This window comes from Hippoglossus stenolepis, chromosome 15 (genome assembly GCF_022539355.2).
Source record: "Hippoglossus stenolepis isolate QCI-W04-F060 chromosome 15, HSTE1.2, whole genome shotgun sequence".
Classification (NCBI taxonomy): domain Eukaryota; kingdom Metazoa; phylum Chordata; class Actinopteri; order Pleuronectiformes; family Pleuronectidae; genus Hippoglossus; species Hippoglossus stenolepis.
Window position 1 is genome coordinate 2,239,815 of NC_061497.1, and position 15,369 is coordinate 2,255,183.

The window sequence follows — 15,369 nt, forward strand, 5'->3', positions numbered from 1 at the left end:
AATCAAATAATCAAAATTATTAAAAAGTTAAATATTGTATGGTTGATTTATAATAAATTATGTTAAAATTATATATCATTTGGCAAGAGTTGAGCATCAGCATTTTGAATTATGAATGATAGATGAAGTGTGATTGGAAAAGAAGGGTGAAAGAAGGGCAAAATTGAATAATCTCTTTAAAATTGATAGATAGCTTAGTTAAATTGTAAAACTTATTGTGACACGCCGGAACAAGACCTGAAACATATTTGCATCACCAATGTGTTACAGTCAAACAAGCCAAATTTACTGTCAAATCTCTGGGAAATGAGACCTGTTAGGAGCATACATAAAGAAAACAAAGGTCGTCCCAAAATAGATCCTTGGGGGACCTCACATTCCAGGAGGCAGGTGTAAAAGAAGCCCCTCTATTAAGGACATAATATAAAACAAAACCACTTCGATATCAGTGAATGGAAACTTCAACAGAGTACAATATATGCACAATACTAACTGGTAGTGATCATTTATACTCTAGTAACAAAATAACTACATAACTCTGTTTAATTTCGATATTCTACGTATCCCCCTGTCAGAAACAATATGAATCTTTGTTTTCTCTTTTAATTACTACAGTTTTGAGCGTGGAAAAGCAAGTATTAAATATTGTTTATTGAAAGGGAGGGTTAAGAGATTTAACACCTAATATGTGCTTATAATACTGGAGAGGTGCAAAAATATGGGCATTGTTAAGCAAGTGTGATAATGGAAACTTGAAAAACAATGAGGAAGCTCCACAGTCTGTGTGAAATGAAACTAACTGTACCAATGCAACTACCATGAAGGTCAAAGTTTTCAAAGAGTAGTCAGAAAAATCACTGATTTTGCCTTGAGATAAAGTGTATTTTGATTCGGCACAATACAAATAAAATAGAATTAAATTGAATATTACGAAAATTTGAATCTTGTAGGTGTAAGTGTCAGGTCATGGTGTTTTAATGTGTGTGTGATTTCATGCTTACCGGAAACCAGTTGAGAGTTTATGGTAGTCATGGCGACATTGCCTTGTTGCAGACCCCCGGCGGGCACCACAATCCCTGAAGGGTTAACAGAGCTGGAGACAGAGGTCATGGATGGAGAGGAGGTCTGAATTAGTTCCTGGGGGATCACAGAGAGACACTAGTGAGCAAACATGTAGCACTACTGTTTGTGACTGGAAAAACTCCCAACAGCAAAATCCACCAAGTGATAAATGACAAGATTGGGCTCTTGGGAAGTGCTACTCAGACAGGGATACCATGAAGGAACAGTACCGTCCACACAGTCTGACTGACCTGCTGCATGCTGAGACTGGTGTGTGTCGGAGAATAGGGTCCACCCAAGTCATTACGGAGGAGGTTGTCGCTGTGCATCTTGGTCTTCAGGCAGGTGATGTAACGGTTGCAGAAATCCTTACAGAGCTCATTGACCTTCTCTAGTTCCAAGAGGTGGATCCTCAACACCTGAATGGCCTTTACCATCTGAAGGAAACAGACAAATCATGAAACTCATCACATTCACAACATAATACAAAACTGCATCCTTAAAATGTTATAAATAATTTCAATTTGCCCATTTAATTTGACTTTATTAAGATGTCTTTAATGGAATTGTAAGGGCATTGTGAATAAATAAAAAATCAAGGGATTTTAATGGATTTTCCCCAAAATACAAGGGTATAAATATTTCAATCAATTGGTTGGCGATACAATTTTTAAAAGAGAAAAGGGAAAACTTATGGATTTTCTACTTTTAACAAATATCATGGCATTACAAAAGCAATTTTTTTCATTGAGGAGAAAATTGAGGGATAGCTATAATGCTATTGAGTCAATTCTGAAACAATGTTAACATTGAGTAAAACTAAATCCAAAACCAGAGTGTCAGGAAAAGCCGACTGGAAAAGTAATCTGAGGTGTTTACAGTCAGTTTTAAAGAGTGAGATGTGACGAGAGGAAGTGATGTCTTTTATTGATGAGTGGGGAGAGACATTCAATTTTAATGTTTATTCCACAGATGCATATAGATTGCAAAATTATCAGAGGGGTGGGATGTAATCCTTTCATCCTTCATACTCCAAAAGCCAGAAATCAGTACAAGCATCTACTATGTAATGCTGAGAGGTCAAACTTGGTGCTTCTCCCCTGTCTGTCAGTAATAATGGTTCTTCTGGCTTCAGTGATTAAACAAATAAAATATTTCCCACGGCAACATGATAATGAGGTTGGTGAAATGCCATGTAGAGTTTAAGGTTTTGTCTGTTCAATGAGTTTCTTTTAATTTGCTATCATTCATATTCAAATGTACTACAGGAGTGATCCACAAAGCCAAAGACAGTCAAGACATTTTAAATATTCCAATCCTCCCCTTTCTTTTAACTCAGTATGTCATCTGTTTTTCTGGGTCTGAAAACTTTTCTGAGCTGTCAGCTATTTCCCACAGACTTCCTCTGAAAATGATGATTGTGAGATGCAGTTTTCTTGTAAAATATTGTTTTGTTTCACATTTTGTTCCCAACATTCAGGGGTGATCTTTTTGTAAACTCAAGTAAAAGCTACTTACATAGCTATTCGCTAAGCCTCATCACTGCCATCATGTTCACTTAAGGCTTTACTGTACATTAAGCATTACTAGCACAGCAGGGAACAAGACTTTCCATTTTGAAATCAGCACGATAAAACCAACTATTTGTTTAATAGTGAGTCCCTTAATACACTTAACCTGCAAAGTAAAGTTAAAGAGAGAGAAACTCATGATAATTAACAAGGAAAGTTTAGCCTGTACAAAACTTCAGGGCAGGATAAATACAAATAACATTCTGTGATTAATAATTCGTTTTGATTTGACTGTCTTCCTGACAAACAATTTCTCCTGATTGCAGGGATTCAGTATTTTATTCAAAACAGTGTTCCAAGAGGGGATTCAGACCGCAGTCGGGCATCAGGATTTAAGAACACATGGCCTAAAAGTTTTTCAGAGGGATGGCTCTGAAGGTGTTGAGGAAACTCCACTGCCACAATGGAATTATTGCTCTGCTCCGACATTTTCAAATAAGACGAGTGAATGCAGTAGCAGGGGTCAGAGAGGACCTTCTATAATATTAGAGTTAGATGACACTGATGGTCAAATGTCTGATATTTAACAGACCATTTCATTGGAGTGGTGTTGCTAGGAAACAGCTTGGGACCAGGTTTATCTCTGACATGTATTAAATATAATAAAAACAATATAATGCATTCTGAATTTTGAAAAACACTATGACATAATTTTGATTTTCAGATTTTCAGATTGTCATCCAGATTGTCCGTTATATTAGGAATGATGTACATCCATATAATTTTGTATTTTCTCTTCTGCAGTTATCTGACCATCTATAGCCTGGCTTTTCTCCACTCTGCGAGGCACTCTGTGGTGCACTCCCTCAAAGTCACCACTCAAGGTCAACAGAGTGGACAGGAAAGTGCTCGGCCAAGGAGGAGATAAATCAGCTAATTAAACTGCTCTCGCCTAATCAAGGGACCAGTAACTCTTGCACCCTTCGCAGCCAGTCAAGCCCAGTGTAACATTACTGCCCTGTGGAAGAGTTAGTGCCCTCTGGGAGGGATGCCCACACCCAGTGCCTCATAAAACACACAGATGCAGGGTTAATTGACTGTTCAGCACTTGTCAGCCTGCCATCCCAATACTGTAATAGCAAAAGTGCACTCTTTTCTTTTTTCCCCTCATCTCCATCTTTGTCTCTGTCTGGTGGTAGCTCCTCCTTCTCTTAATTACGGCTAGGTGAAGTACAAGGGGAAGTGTAGGATTACATGAAAGAGGAGGGGGTGATGACGGGACGCACTGCCAACAGAAATATCTACAGCTCTGTCACTTTCTTCTTTTATTTGACCATTTAGACAGGAAGCTTTTTCAAATGAAAGCTGTTCATAATTTCCATGCAGTCTTTGTCACGAGTCACGAGTTGCCTCACCAAGTTGTCGAGCTCTGGATCTTCGCTGAAAAAGGGCTTGTGTTCTCGCTCCTGCTGGTGCACAAAGTTTTCTATGTCCACATCAAAGCTGGCAGACGTGATGCATTCAGATCCCTGTGTGGCCTGCTCACATTTCTCAAACAACAACGCCAGCAGGGGGAACAGTGGATGTCTGAGGAAACAGAAAGAGAGAGAGAGAGACAATCTTAAATGTTATATTATATTTATTTTATATTCAGCATAGCATATCTACTTCTAAATTGCCTCTGGTGTGCATCATTCAATAGTGTCCTGCAACCCAATTTTATCCTACGGCAGTGAAAGCATCACCTACCTTACTCTGCCTCTGATAGGTTAGTACTAGTTGCCTTTGTTAGTTGGGTTGGTTGGTTTAGGTATGAGGAGTATCGCCCATCCCGTTAAAAAACGCAACAAAATACAGCTTTTAATGAAATTCAAACATGACGCAAACTACCCAAACAAAAATTTCAACAGAAACGTCCTCATGCTGCTACCTTGATGCTGCTAGCCACCAGCTCAGGTAGTGATGGTAGTTCAGCGCCTGCACCCACCCCTGTCAGAGAGGATGCTGATGGTGACAGATTCTGCCTCTAGTGAAGACGTCAACCATGGGGAGCACTTTTTAATGGCAAAAACCTTGTAAATTATGATAATAACATGTAGTGGAGTTGTTTATAAAATCATATAAATAAATGAAAACTGCAATATTTGTCCAGAAATATTAGATAACTTGCAAGATGAGAGAATAATTTTCTAATTTCCATGTGTGGATGGAATGAGAAGTAGTCGACTCAAAATGCTTGATCCTGTCTCATCCTAAAGTCTGTGGGCCTGTATTGATGCAAAATCTACATCAGAAATTAAAGGACAATGTATAAATACTATTGGCCAATTTCTAGGTGAACAAAATATTCAAGAGTAGTATTACACATTTCAATAACATGCAATATTTATCTTAAAAAAATAATAATCTGTGGCATAAATTAAGAGTATACCCACTTCAGGCATCAAGAGGGAATTAAATCATTGTTTTACTGCATTTCTACAGTTCCTTCTTGTGGTGCAGCCACTAACTTGTCTCCTCTATGTTTACCTCAGATGGGGATTTCCTACATTTCCCAGAATACCTCTCTACCACCCAAAGGAAAAGTTGTAATCAACAACACCCAAAATATCTGCTGCAGATCTTTTATACAAAGCTGAAATTGTTTCTGCTACAAAACGTCACTGCATTATTTTGACATAATGTGACAGCTCTTGTGTTTGTTCAGGAAATTAAAAGAATGTGACAAATATAATATAAAAAAATGATATGATGGACTTTACAAGAGAAGAGGTATCCTCGTGGCTTCTGATGACATTGCATTGAATTACACTCATTTCCTTGAGACTTTAATCAATCAATCAAATATTTGTATAGCCCATATTCACAAATCACAATTTGTCTCATAGGGCTTTAACAAGGTGTGACATCCTCTGACCTTAACCCTCAACAACTGAACTGAACATTACCCTCAACTTCAAACAATTCCTTCGAAATCTAATATGAAACTATGAAAAAAAAAAGCAGAAATGAAAATAGCTGAACACAGCACAGAGCAGCAGTGGCAAATACTCCTGGCAAATCACATGCTTTTCTCTGGCCTGCTGTGATGAGAAGTCAAGAACAATTGTTCAAGTTCATATTCAGTGACCATGAGTGACGCCACGTTGATGCTTCTCTGTGGCTCTTCTTTTTATCCCTTCACATTTGAGGAAAAAGTAACAGTCTCTTTGACAGTGAGGGGCAGACACAATCTTGCATGTAAGTTTAACAGTCCAGTAGCTCTCGCTTGTGCTCTTTCTTGTCAGGTCTGATCATCAATTTCTGGAGTGTATCAGCTTGTCACATTTTAGAGGGATATTCACTCTGTTAGTTACAACAAGATATCTCTCTCTCTCTCTCTCTTTTCTTTATCTTTTTTAAGGTTTAGAACTAAGTGTGAAGTCGCAGCCCACACAAGACATTGTACACTTTATACTCACCACCAAGAAACCAAAAAAGTTTGGGCAATAATTATTAGGTTTATTAGGTATAGGAGATGAAATATCATATAGCTTTGGGATTAACTGACGAGTGCTATTGAAATTATAACCCAAATTCTGCAGATATCTCTGACTCCAGATCATTATAATTCATACTTATCATCACCATTCATTTTAAAATAAGTACTACTACTGCTATTACAAATGGCAACTTTGGTCTTGTTATTTATGAGAGTCTCTTATGTGCTTGCCTTTCTATAGTGAAAAAGTTGCAACCTTTCTTCTTCCTTTTCCAAACCTCCTTTCCTCACTGTGCTGTTAATAGTGAGGCAGCTCCATGACTTTCCCTAAAGGACATGCTGAACATACGCACATGGTTGTGCAAGAGATCAAAAAAGATCTTTAAGTGGATGGGATATGGTCCAGTGGCAGCGCTAGGCTTCACAGTGTCACCTACATTGTTAACATCTGCCTTTTATAGGGAATGTCACTCATATAAGGTCCCCCAGATACACTGTGCAATGGCCCATACTGCACTGCTGTGTGTAGTACATGGCAAAATTATCGAACACTTCCACTTGGAGGAAAACTGCTGCCCTAATGGCCAGGGTGACTGAACGCCGCCATGAAATCTGAGGAGAAGTTGGACAGAGGGTCGACTGAGAATCAAAGGTTTGGCATGACATGAATATTTGTGCCCCAAAGAGCTGGACCTCACCACAGTGATCTCTGTTCTCAGCCTTTCTATTCCATCCAGACTATTTATCTACACTCGGTTAAGTTATATAATGTAAGCAGGTTTATCGTGTAATATTTAAATCAATTAAGGGCTTAAGGATGTGCATCATCCTCTGCCCTTAACCTTCAACATGGGAAACAAATGTAGAAACCTCAGAGAGAGCCACATGTGAGGGATCCCTCTCCAAGGACGGAAAGAAGTGCAATAGATTCCACGTGAAGTGCAATGGATGCATCATTATTCTCAGGTCCAGGTCCAGTAGTTTTGGCTGAAGAGGTGTTTTCAAGGATTTCAAGCATCTTCTAATCTGAATCTGGGCTAATTCCATTCCATTCCATTGATTGCACAAGTTTTTGTATTTTTAATTAATGACAGGAAGCCCCCCAGTGGGATCAGTGGGGGAAGCTTCTTTTTGTGCCAGTGTCATACATGTTCTAATTCTACACTAAAGGTTTTAAGGATGTTTTGTAGACTGAACTTTTTCACCAATTAGAAGATGCAGTAATAACTTGATGTTCTGCAGCCTGAGTGAGGAAAAGCTCAGTGGCCTTATAGGTCACTTTCACACCTGTATTTTGGTTGGAAATCATGGACATCCTCTTTGGTAGTTGACAATGAGTCAGGCGTGTCATATGTTTAACTACCATAGATGCATATTTATGCTCTTTGGTGTTCCAAAGATGTTTTGAAGAATAACTGGCCATGAGTTGTAGTGCAGAGAGCTACTTAAAGTACTCAAACCCGCCTTTTTGATTCATGTGGTCACATACACAAGTCACAACCTAATATCAACATCAACATCACTAAAATCCTGTGATTGGTAGTAATAGTGTTAAAACAGCCTAAACCAGAGCTTCTTCATCTTCTTTCTCAGCCAATCACCCCATACAAGATAACCCCCCTTCATGTATGTCCCTTGGAATAATTTGCCATAACCTATTTTGTTACATTTTGACTTAATTACATGAAATTAGTGAATCCAAAGACTTTTTACAGACCCACCTGGCTGTGTGCATGGACCCCCATTAGAAAAGCACTTGCCTAAACGTTCACTCTGTTTAACATTTGTTTCAGTGTTAGTAGCAGGTGATACAATAAGACAGACCAACAGATTCAGAAGTGTGGTCGTTTAAATAAAGGTTAAAAATAGAGAAATCATTTGAAGTTAAAGGAGTGATAATGATTTTTGCACTTAGCCTACTGGTAGTTGTTTGGTTAATGATGATCATCGAGTGGAGGTCATATTTTTTTTCTTGCATTTTCATTTCACACAGTGTCATTGTCTCGGTGAGTGTATATTGCACTGGCATGGAGGCAGACTGGGCCCCTGCTCAGGCTCTAACCCATGGCTCTCAATTGCAGCCTTTAATAGTCGTCTATATTATACTCTAATCTGCCTGATCCCAATTTAATGCCGCTCCCTCAGCCAGACGTGGCAGGAATACTAAACAGGGGGTGGTCACGTGCAGAGTGGAGAGCTTCTGCCTTGTCTATTTAATGTCTGCTTGTGGTGGGGTGGAAAAGAATGTGGGGGGAGGAAAGAGGGACTATAACTGAGAGCAAACAGGGTCACTCACCACTGCAGATGGTGTCTTCACAAGTTATTTACTCTCACATTCGGTTTTATTTTTATTACACAGAGTGATTTAATTCTGAAAATGAGGAGAGATCATCTAATTGTACAGTATTTTTTTTTCTCCTGTGAGTGTTAACATCTATAAACAAGGAAGAAAACAACATGTCGGCAGACTAGAGTCAACAAAAGTGACACTCAAAGAAGTTGATGTGCTTCATAAACATCACAAAGACATAAAAACTAAAAGACTAATTAACCTGTCTACTCAGAGACATCTGCTGTCAAGAAGATGCGGCACCACAGAGCCTGAGGACACAGGGGCATTGTGGGTAGCACTACAGACTGTGTAACACTATGGCAGTTTAATACAATATTCATGTGTGCATTACAAAACAAACACAAATAACAAATATATAAACAAGCCAACTTAGCAATTAAAGGTGACAATCCATACGACAGCAGAATGTCTGATGTGTTGAAGAAAACAACTGATGTTGGTTCAGTGTGCGTCAAGGTGTCGCCTCACAAAACCCTGAAAGAGAATCAGACTCGGATTCATGAAACACAGACAAGTCATGTTTGTATGATTTCAAAATAAAATATGAGCCGCAGCTGTATGTCTCATTGACATCATGACAAAAATGTCCTTTTTATAGAAATATATTTTTTTGATGCCGGTAGCAATTTATCTTCATTCAATAAGAAATGTATCTTCATGTCACATCATGTCACTATATTTTGTTGATGATGAAACATCATACTTTCCTACTCATTCACAGAATAATCTCATTACACCAAAACAACATAAGACAACAAATGTTTTGCTGTTTTACTAAAAGGGGAAAACCGTACTTATTTAGCCTCACTGGAGCTGTTGTGACTGAATACACAGAGGCATAACTTGTCATGTTCGCTTATTTCGTGCTTAGCTGAGAAACGTTGACAATAGGTGGACATGGGTGTTTGAGATTAGCTTTAGTGCTTGTGTTCTATGAGAATTGTGAGCTCCACCTAGTCGTGGTTTCTCATCCGGCTCAGGAATAAATGACGTAAAGGCTAATGGTATCAAGGCAATCAGGGTCTGCGTGAGGAAACATCTATCCTTGACGACATGCCATTGTGCACAGTTGGACCTCGACAACTTGCAGTGAGGTAAAAACACCAGCCTTCGGGCACTTTCTGTGACCTTTACACAGGAAGTTGGGATTAAGGTAGATGGGGTGTGAAAAGGCATGCATTTTTATGAACGAGAACATAGCCGGATGTGTCTGCCTGTGTGTGTGTGTGCGTGTGTGTGTGTGCGTGTATTTTCTAGTGCCTTCACCAACCATGCTGAGCTCCCCCATGTTGGCTGCCAGAAGCGGCAGGTTCTATCTGCAGTGCGACGGAGTGGAGATGGCCGGCTGGGGGATCATTACAAGGGCCATAAAAGAGCGATTTACAGGACGGCCAGTGAGTGGAGTCAGCACGGTCCCCGACGAAAAGCCCAAAACGGAGAATCAGAGGCCAGCGGGGATCGTGATGACTTAAACATGAAGGTGAGGGACGTGGCAGCTTTAGTGGCATCTGCTTTATGGTCAGTGAATCAGAGGCCGAGGGGGGAAATAATGTGCCACTTGATTTTTGATGTTTGATTAGAGGGAAGTAAACTTCAAAAAAGGTAAAACAGGACATGCCTTGGAGGTTGATAACTATTGTAACACCTAAGAACACACTGTGAAGTCATAGTTGTTAAGATTCAGTAGCTGTTCTTGAGCTGGAATGAGCTTTTTCTGTCAAATAGATTCCAACATCAAAAATGTAGTTTCATGATACTTCTACACTGATACATTTAAAAGAGTCTTAGAATGAAATCTCTGTTCTGATTTTAGCGCTGTATCACTGTACTAACCCACCTGAAAAAAGCATATCAGATGACCACACATGTACACTTCAATTATTAAAAGATATTTATTTAGGATTACTTTTGCTACATTTAGTGGATATGGTGAACTTGTTAGCTTATTTACACACTCAGAAGTTACAGAGCAACATTGTCATTCTTCGAGAATTATTTTTGTGTCCAATTGTTAAATGCAAGTTCATTCGCTTTAGCTTTGTTTTTGGTCACTACCAAATCCTGTGGGAGATCTGACTTTTTAGCACTTTAATGCTCCACTATGTTCACTAGCTACTGTGCCTGTCTGCTGTTTGCTGCTGAGCACGTAGTGTACTGTAGCTTTTTACAGCTTTTTTGTTGAACAAAAAGTCTGAGCTGGACAGATAAACAATAAACTGAGCTCCATAAAGCAGAGGGGAGCTGCAGATTCAGGTGATGATTCGCTATAAGTTAATTGCCAGTGACACCTTTCACATTGCACATGATAATTTCATACAACTGTTATGAATATAGCGATTACAGCTACTTGAAGTAAAAAAATACATAACATAACAATTTACAATCTTATCACATGTGCTACTACATCTGCTGAGGAAGATTGATACAATTAAAATCTCATGAACAGCGACTCAATGGACGTTGCAGTGGGATGTTTTTGCTAACTGAGATCAACATTCAACTCTAAATCCCACCTGGAGTCAACCCTTTGAATTTGAGTTATACCACTGAATTTGGTCTTTTCATCTTTTCCCTGTTAAAACAGCAGACGCAGAACTGTGCATGAAAATAGGCTCAAATCAAGGCAGCGCAGCCATCCAAGGAACAAGACGTGTTTGCCTGTTTTCACAATATTCTGGCAGGCCACCAAGGGGGTACAGAAAGAGGTGGGGGTAGGGTTTGAAGGTATGTATTTATGAGAGAGAGAGAGAGAGAGAGAGAGAGAGAGAGAGAGAGAGAGAGAGAGAGAGAGTTCTCTGCCTCACTCTCTCTGCTCCCCACTGTTTGCCAGCTAATCAGGCCTGCTGTACCCATATATATTAGAAGCCAGTTTGTGGTGGAGTCCTGCTGCGTTTGCTGCCAACAAGGCCCCTGTTTCCTCGGGCTACAAGTCTGAAGCGCACCCTGTGTAGGGTTGGGTATGCACACACACACGCATACTGTACACATATGCACACACAAAGAACCGCTGACACAATCCGAATAGACCCTGTTTCCTCGTCTCTATTTTCAAACCTGGTTTTACATTCTCATGTCTGCTCCTAAACTCTTTTTGGAAATTAGATTCTCTGAGGCCTCCTGAACCTGAAGGCTCCGTCCAGTCTTTATACAACCTTACAGCCGCATATTCCCAGCAGGTGTATACAGATGAGAAATGACTATGAACCATAACGTATGTAGAAACACACCACTGCGGCACAGACCACAACAACTGTGATTGGTCCACCTGGTAGCATCGCATTTCCTCCTACCATGTCTCCTAGTGGCTGAACCAGCACAGAAAATTCGCCTCCCATCTGCCTGAGTTGGTTCAATGGTCACACTCATCATCATCATCATCATCATCATCATCTTCTTCTTCTTCTTCTTTTCGGTGAAAGTAACTGTTATAAGCTCCATCTCTGACATGATTAGCTCAGTTTCAGTCATCATTGTTTGTAAGAACATGGTCAACACATTAGCACAGAAACTCCACCGCCAAGCATTATGGCAGTATAGACAACATAGACGCACCAGTGCACTATTAAAAATGCTCATGCTACCATAGGCCACTTGTGTATAGAGCTCATAGGCTCTGCGTTAGTTCTGCACAGAAGTATAGACTAACCTTTGTTGGACAGCTGTGAAGTTAAAATGGTGTTCTGTTCCCCTCTATATTTTTCTGAGGGCCAATCTTGTACAAAAAAAAGGATACCACTGATAACTAAGTTGCCCTAAAAAAAAAATGTATACTTTCTTTCTCATCAAAAGTCAAGAGCTTCTGAAAGAAGTAGGCAATAAAACCACTTGAGCTTTCACACACTTTACCGCATTAAGAAGTGACAGTGCAGCAATACACAATAACCTACTAAATGCAGGAGGAATGGCCTGTTTTAAGCCTGTCAGACGGTGAGAGGTTTTCTGCTGCTGGAAGAGCAGCACAGTGGTCGAGGATGCATTGCCGCATTGTGGCAGTGAGGATAAACAGACTTTATGGTGCATTACGGAGGCAGACAAACACACAGGCAAGCACAAATGTGGCTAATGCTGTCCATGGATGTGTCAAATTGAAAGTCCTCCCTCCTGCTGTGTATGACACGAGAGGTATTCAAATTTTTACTTCTTTTATGCCATTTACAACAAGTGCATATACAAGCATAAACTCTCCCGAGGCTGAATAAATTCTTATATCTATTGCAGAGTGCTGACTGTTAGCATGACAGCATGTTAACCTTCCCACAGATACACACAAACCCTTAAATCCAGTCCCAATGCAAAATACCCGGGCTGACCAGCATGAGAGAGGCTTTCAGCAAAGACCCACTATGGAGAGAAGTGAATGATAATATGCACCATACAGGGAGCGGCACTGCAACACTGGCATCTTTGTAAAAAGATCCCACCAGTGTCAAAACACAGAATGAATCCAATTTTCTTCCTGTTTACTCCCACTTTCTGATGCAAATAAATGTGTTTCATATCATAAAGTACTCTTTCTTAAGCTAATTTGACGAATACGTTCTTGTAAGAAAAGAGGTATCTAGGTAAAACCTTCATTTCTGGAATAGCTCCATGAAAATGGCTTTAACAGTATACAGCAGATGTGTAATACAGCCTGTGAGGATATCTGAAAAACACACTAGTCAAGCAGTTAACTCAAGTGAAAGGGGAGACCCGAAAGGTCCAGTGTGTAAGATTTAGGTGAAAAGGATCTATTGGCAAAAATGTAATATAAAATAATCCTAATGATATTTCTTACTAGTGTGATTCATCTAAATTGTACAAACTGTTGTTTTCTTGACCCAAGAATTGGCCCTTTATATTAAATACTACAGTTAAATACTATATATTTACATCGGGAGTGGGTCCTCTTTACCGAGGCCGCCATGTTGTTTACAGTAGCCCAGACTGGACCAACTAAACACCTTTTGAGTTTTTAAGACAACTGAAGGCTACCACAGGTTATCTTTCATGTTTAGAAGGGGAGGATGAGGTGAGGGGTATTCAGCTGCCACATGCAACTTCACCACTAGATGTCACTAAATTCTACACACTGAACCTTTAAAACTAGTGGTTGACTAGTGTGCATCAATGGCTAAAGCTGATACCCTTATTTAAAGGGGACATAGCATGCAAATTCCACTTTGTTAGTGCTTCTACAGGTTAATGTGGGTATCTGGCATGTCTACCAACCCAAAAACACTCGCGCGTTTTGTTATAGTTCCTCTAAGTCAGAAACGTCATGCTTGAGCGACTTGATTGAGCTTCCTGGGTTTTGTGTCGTAACAAGGTACTGGAAGTCTACCTACATGGTCTTGGCCCACCCCCACCTCACCCCCCACCCCATCACACCGGTTTTACACCGGAGGCAGCGAGGCTGCGAGGCAGCGCAGCGCCGTTCCCAAGCACGCAGCCGGCTGTTCACACGGGACGAGCATTTCTCCGCTGGTCAGCCCGCGATTCACTCACATGTGGCATTTGTCTGGATCGCTGGGACTGGGAGGCTGCAGCAGTTGCTCGGGCGCGACCGCGCCCTCCCGGCGTGAGCTGGAATTTGTGTCAGCGCCACACAGCCAGCAGTGTGGAAGACTTCCGCAGTGTTCCGCACTACTGTAACACTTCCGCAGTGTTCAGCACTACTGTAACACTTCCGCAGTGTTCAGCACTACTGTACGCCAGTATAGGCACAACATTAACGCGGAAGCGCCTCTGCGAGGCAGCGCAGCGCCGTTCTCAAGCAACGCAGCCGCCTGGCTGTTCACACGGACGTGCATTTCTCCGTGCTGGTCAGCCCCATAGACTGTATATATATAAGGTCAGCCCGCGATTCTGCTTTCTCCGCTTGTTGTTGTACCCGTTGAATGTCGGGGTTCGGGGTAAATGATGGTCTTCATAGCCCCCTCTCTTTCTCTCTCTGTCTGTCTGCTTGTGTGCTTGTAGTGGATGGGCAGAGGGGACATTTAATTATGTGATTGGGAAAATTAAAACTCCAGGACAACAAGGGGAATACAAAGTATGGGATGCATATTTGATAATTTATATCATATAAAATATGTAATTTATATCGTTTAAAATCATGGGGGGAGAGGGGGGAGGGGGGAGCTGGCTCATTAGCATTTAAAGGAACAGGCACTCAAAACAGGTCACTCGGTGGAGGGCTGTTTTATACAGGGTAAAAAGGGTGCTGTTTTATATGATCCTTGTGGTATTTTGACCAAAGTATGTTACAGACATTTCATTAAGACCCCAAGGAACCATATCAACTTGTGGTAAAATGGGCATGCTATGTCCCCTTTAAGGAGCAGCCAATGGCTAACACATGATGCAGATATAATGTTATTTTTGCATCTGATAAAATACAAAAATGCAATTACAAAACGAAAGATTTTGAAAACAACATTATCTCTGTTAAATTAAAATGTCCACAAAAAATAAAAATTTTCAAGAAAAAATTATATATATATATATAAAAGGTCGAGTGAGAAGAAGAAAACAAACCTGATAATGTCTTCAAAATAAAAATAGGAATACAAAACAGCATCCAAAACACAATGGAGTAACAACTGGTGGGAGTTAGTGGTTTTTACAAAGCCACGGTGACAGATGAGTGAGAAGTCAGTTTGTATCAAAGCTATCAAAGACTATTAACTATAGCATAGAATTTTTTTTAATTATGCAAATAAATCCACTGTGCTTGAAAACTTGTCTATTTAGGTTTTCATGGTTTTAAACCCTCTGCACATTGTTCAACCAAATGTATGATAAACAAACAAACAGAAAATAATGAGCCAGCAACTACTGCCTTGGTTCTGGGTAAGTAAATTGCAGTGTCTTTGAGCATGACACTGAACCCATAACTGCCCCTGATGCTGCGTCATCAGCGTGTGAATTGATGACAAAACATGCCTCACCCGAATGTCCGTGGGCCCGCAATGGACAGAGAC

The 15,369-nt window shown here is 40.3% G+C and overlaps 1 protein-coding gene across 6 annotated transcripts in view; it reads right to left on the bottom strand.

Moving 5' to 3' along the window:
• The window catches only part of pknox2 (pbx/knotted 1 homeobox 2), a 96,920-nt gene that overhangs the window by 18,630 nt on the left and 62,921 nt on the right, over positions 1–15,369 (bottom strand). For all 6 annotated transcript variants that reach the window (XM_035177699.2, XM_035177703.1, XM_035177700.2 and 3 more), the window contains 3 exons: positions 3,989–4,160; positions 1,314–1,499; positions 1,002–1,137 (listed from right to left, as the gene is read on the bottom strand). In XM_035177699.2, the coding sequence (XP_035033590.2) occupies positions 1,002–1,137; positions 1,314–1,499; positions 3,989–4,160 (494 nt within the window). The remainder of the gene's footprint in view (positions 1–1,001; positions 1,138–1,313; positions 1,500–3,988; positions 4,161–15,369) is intronic.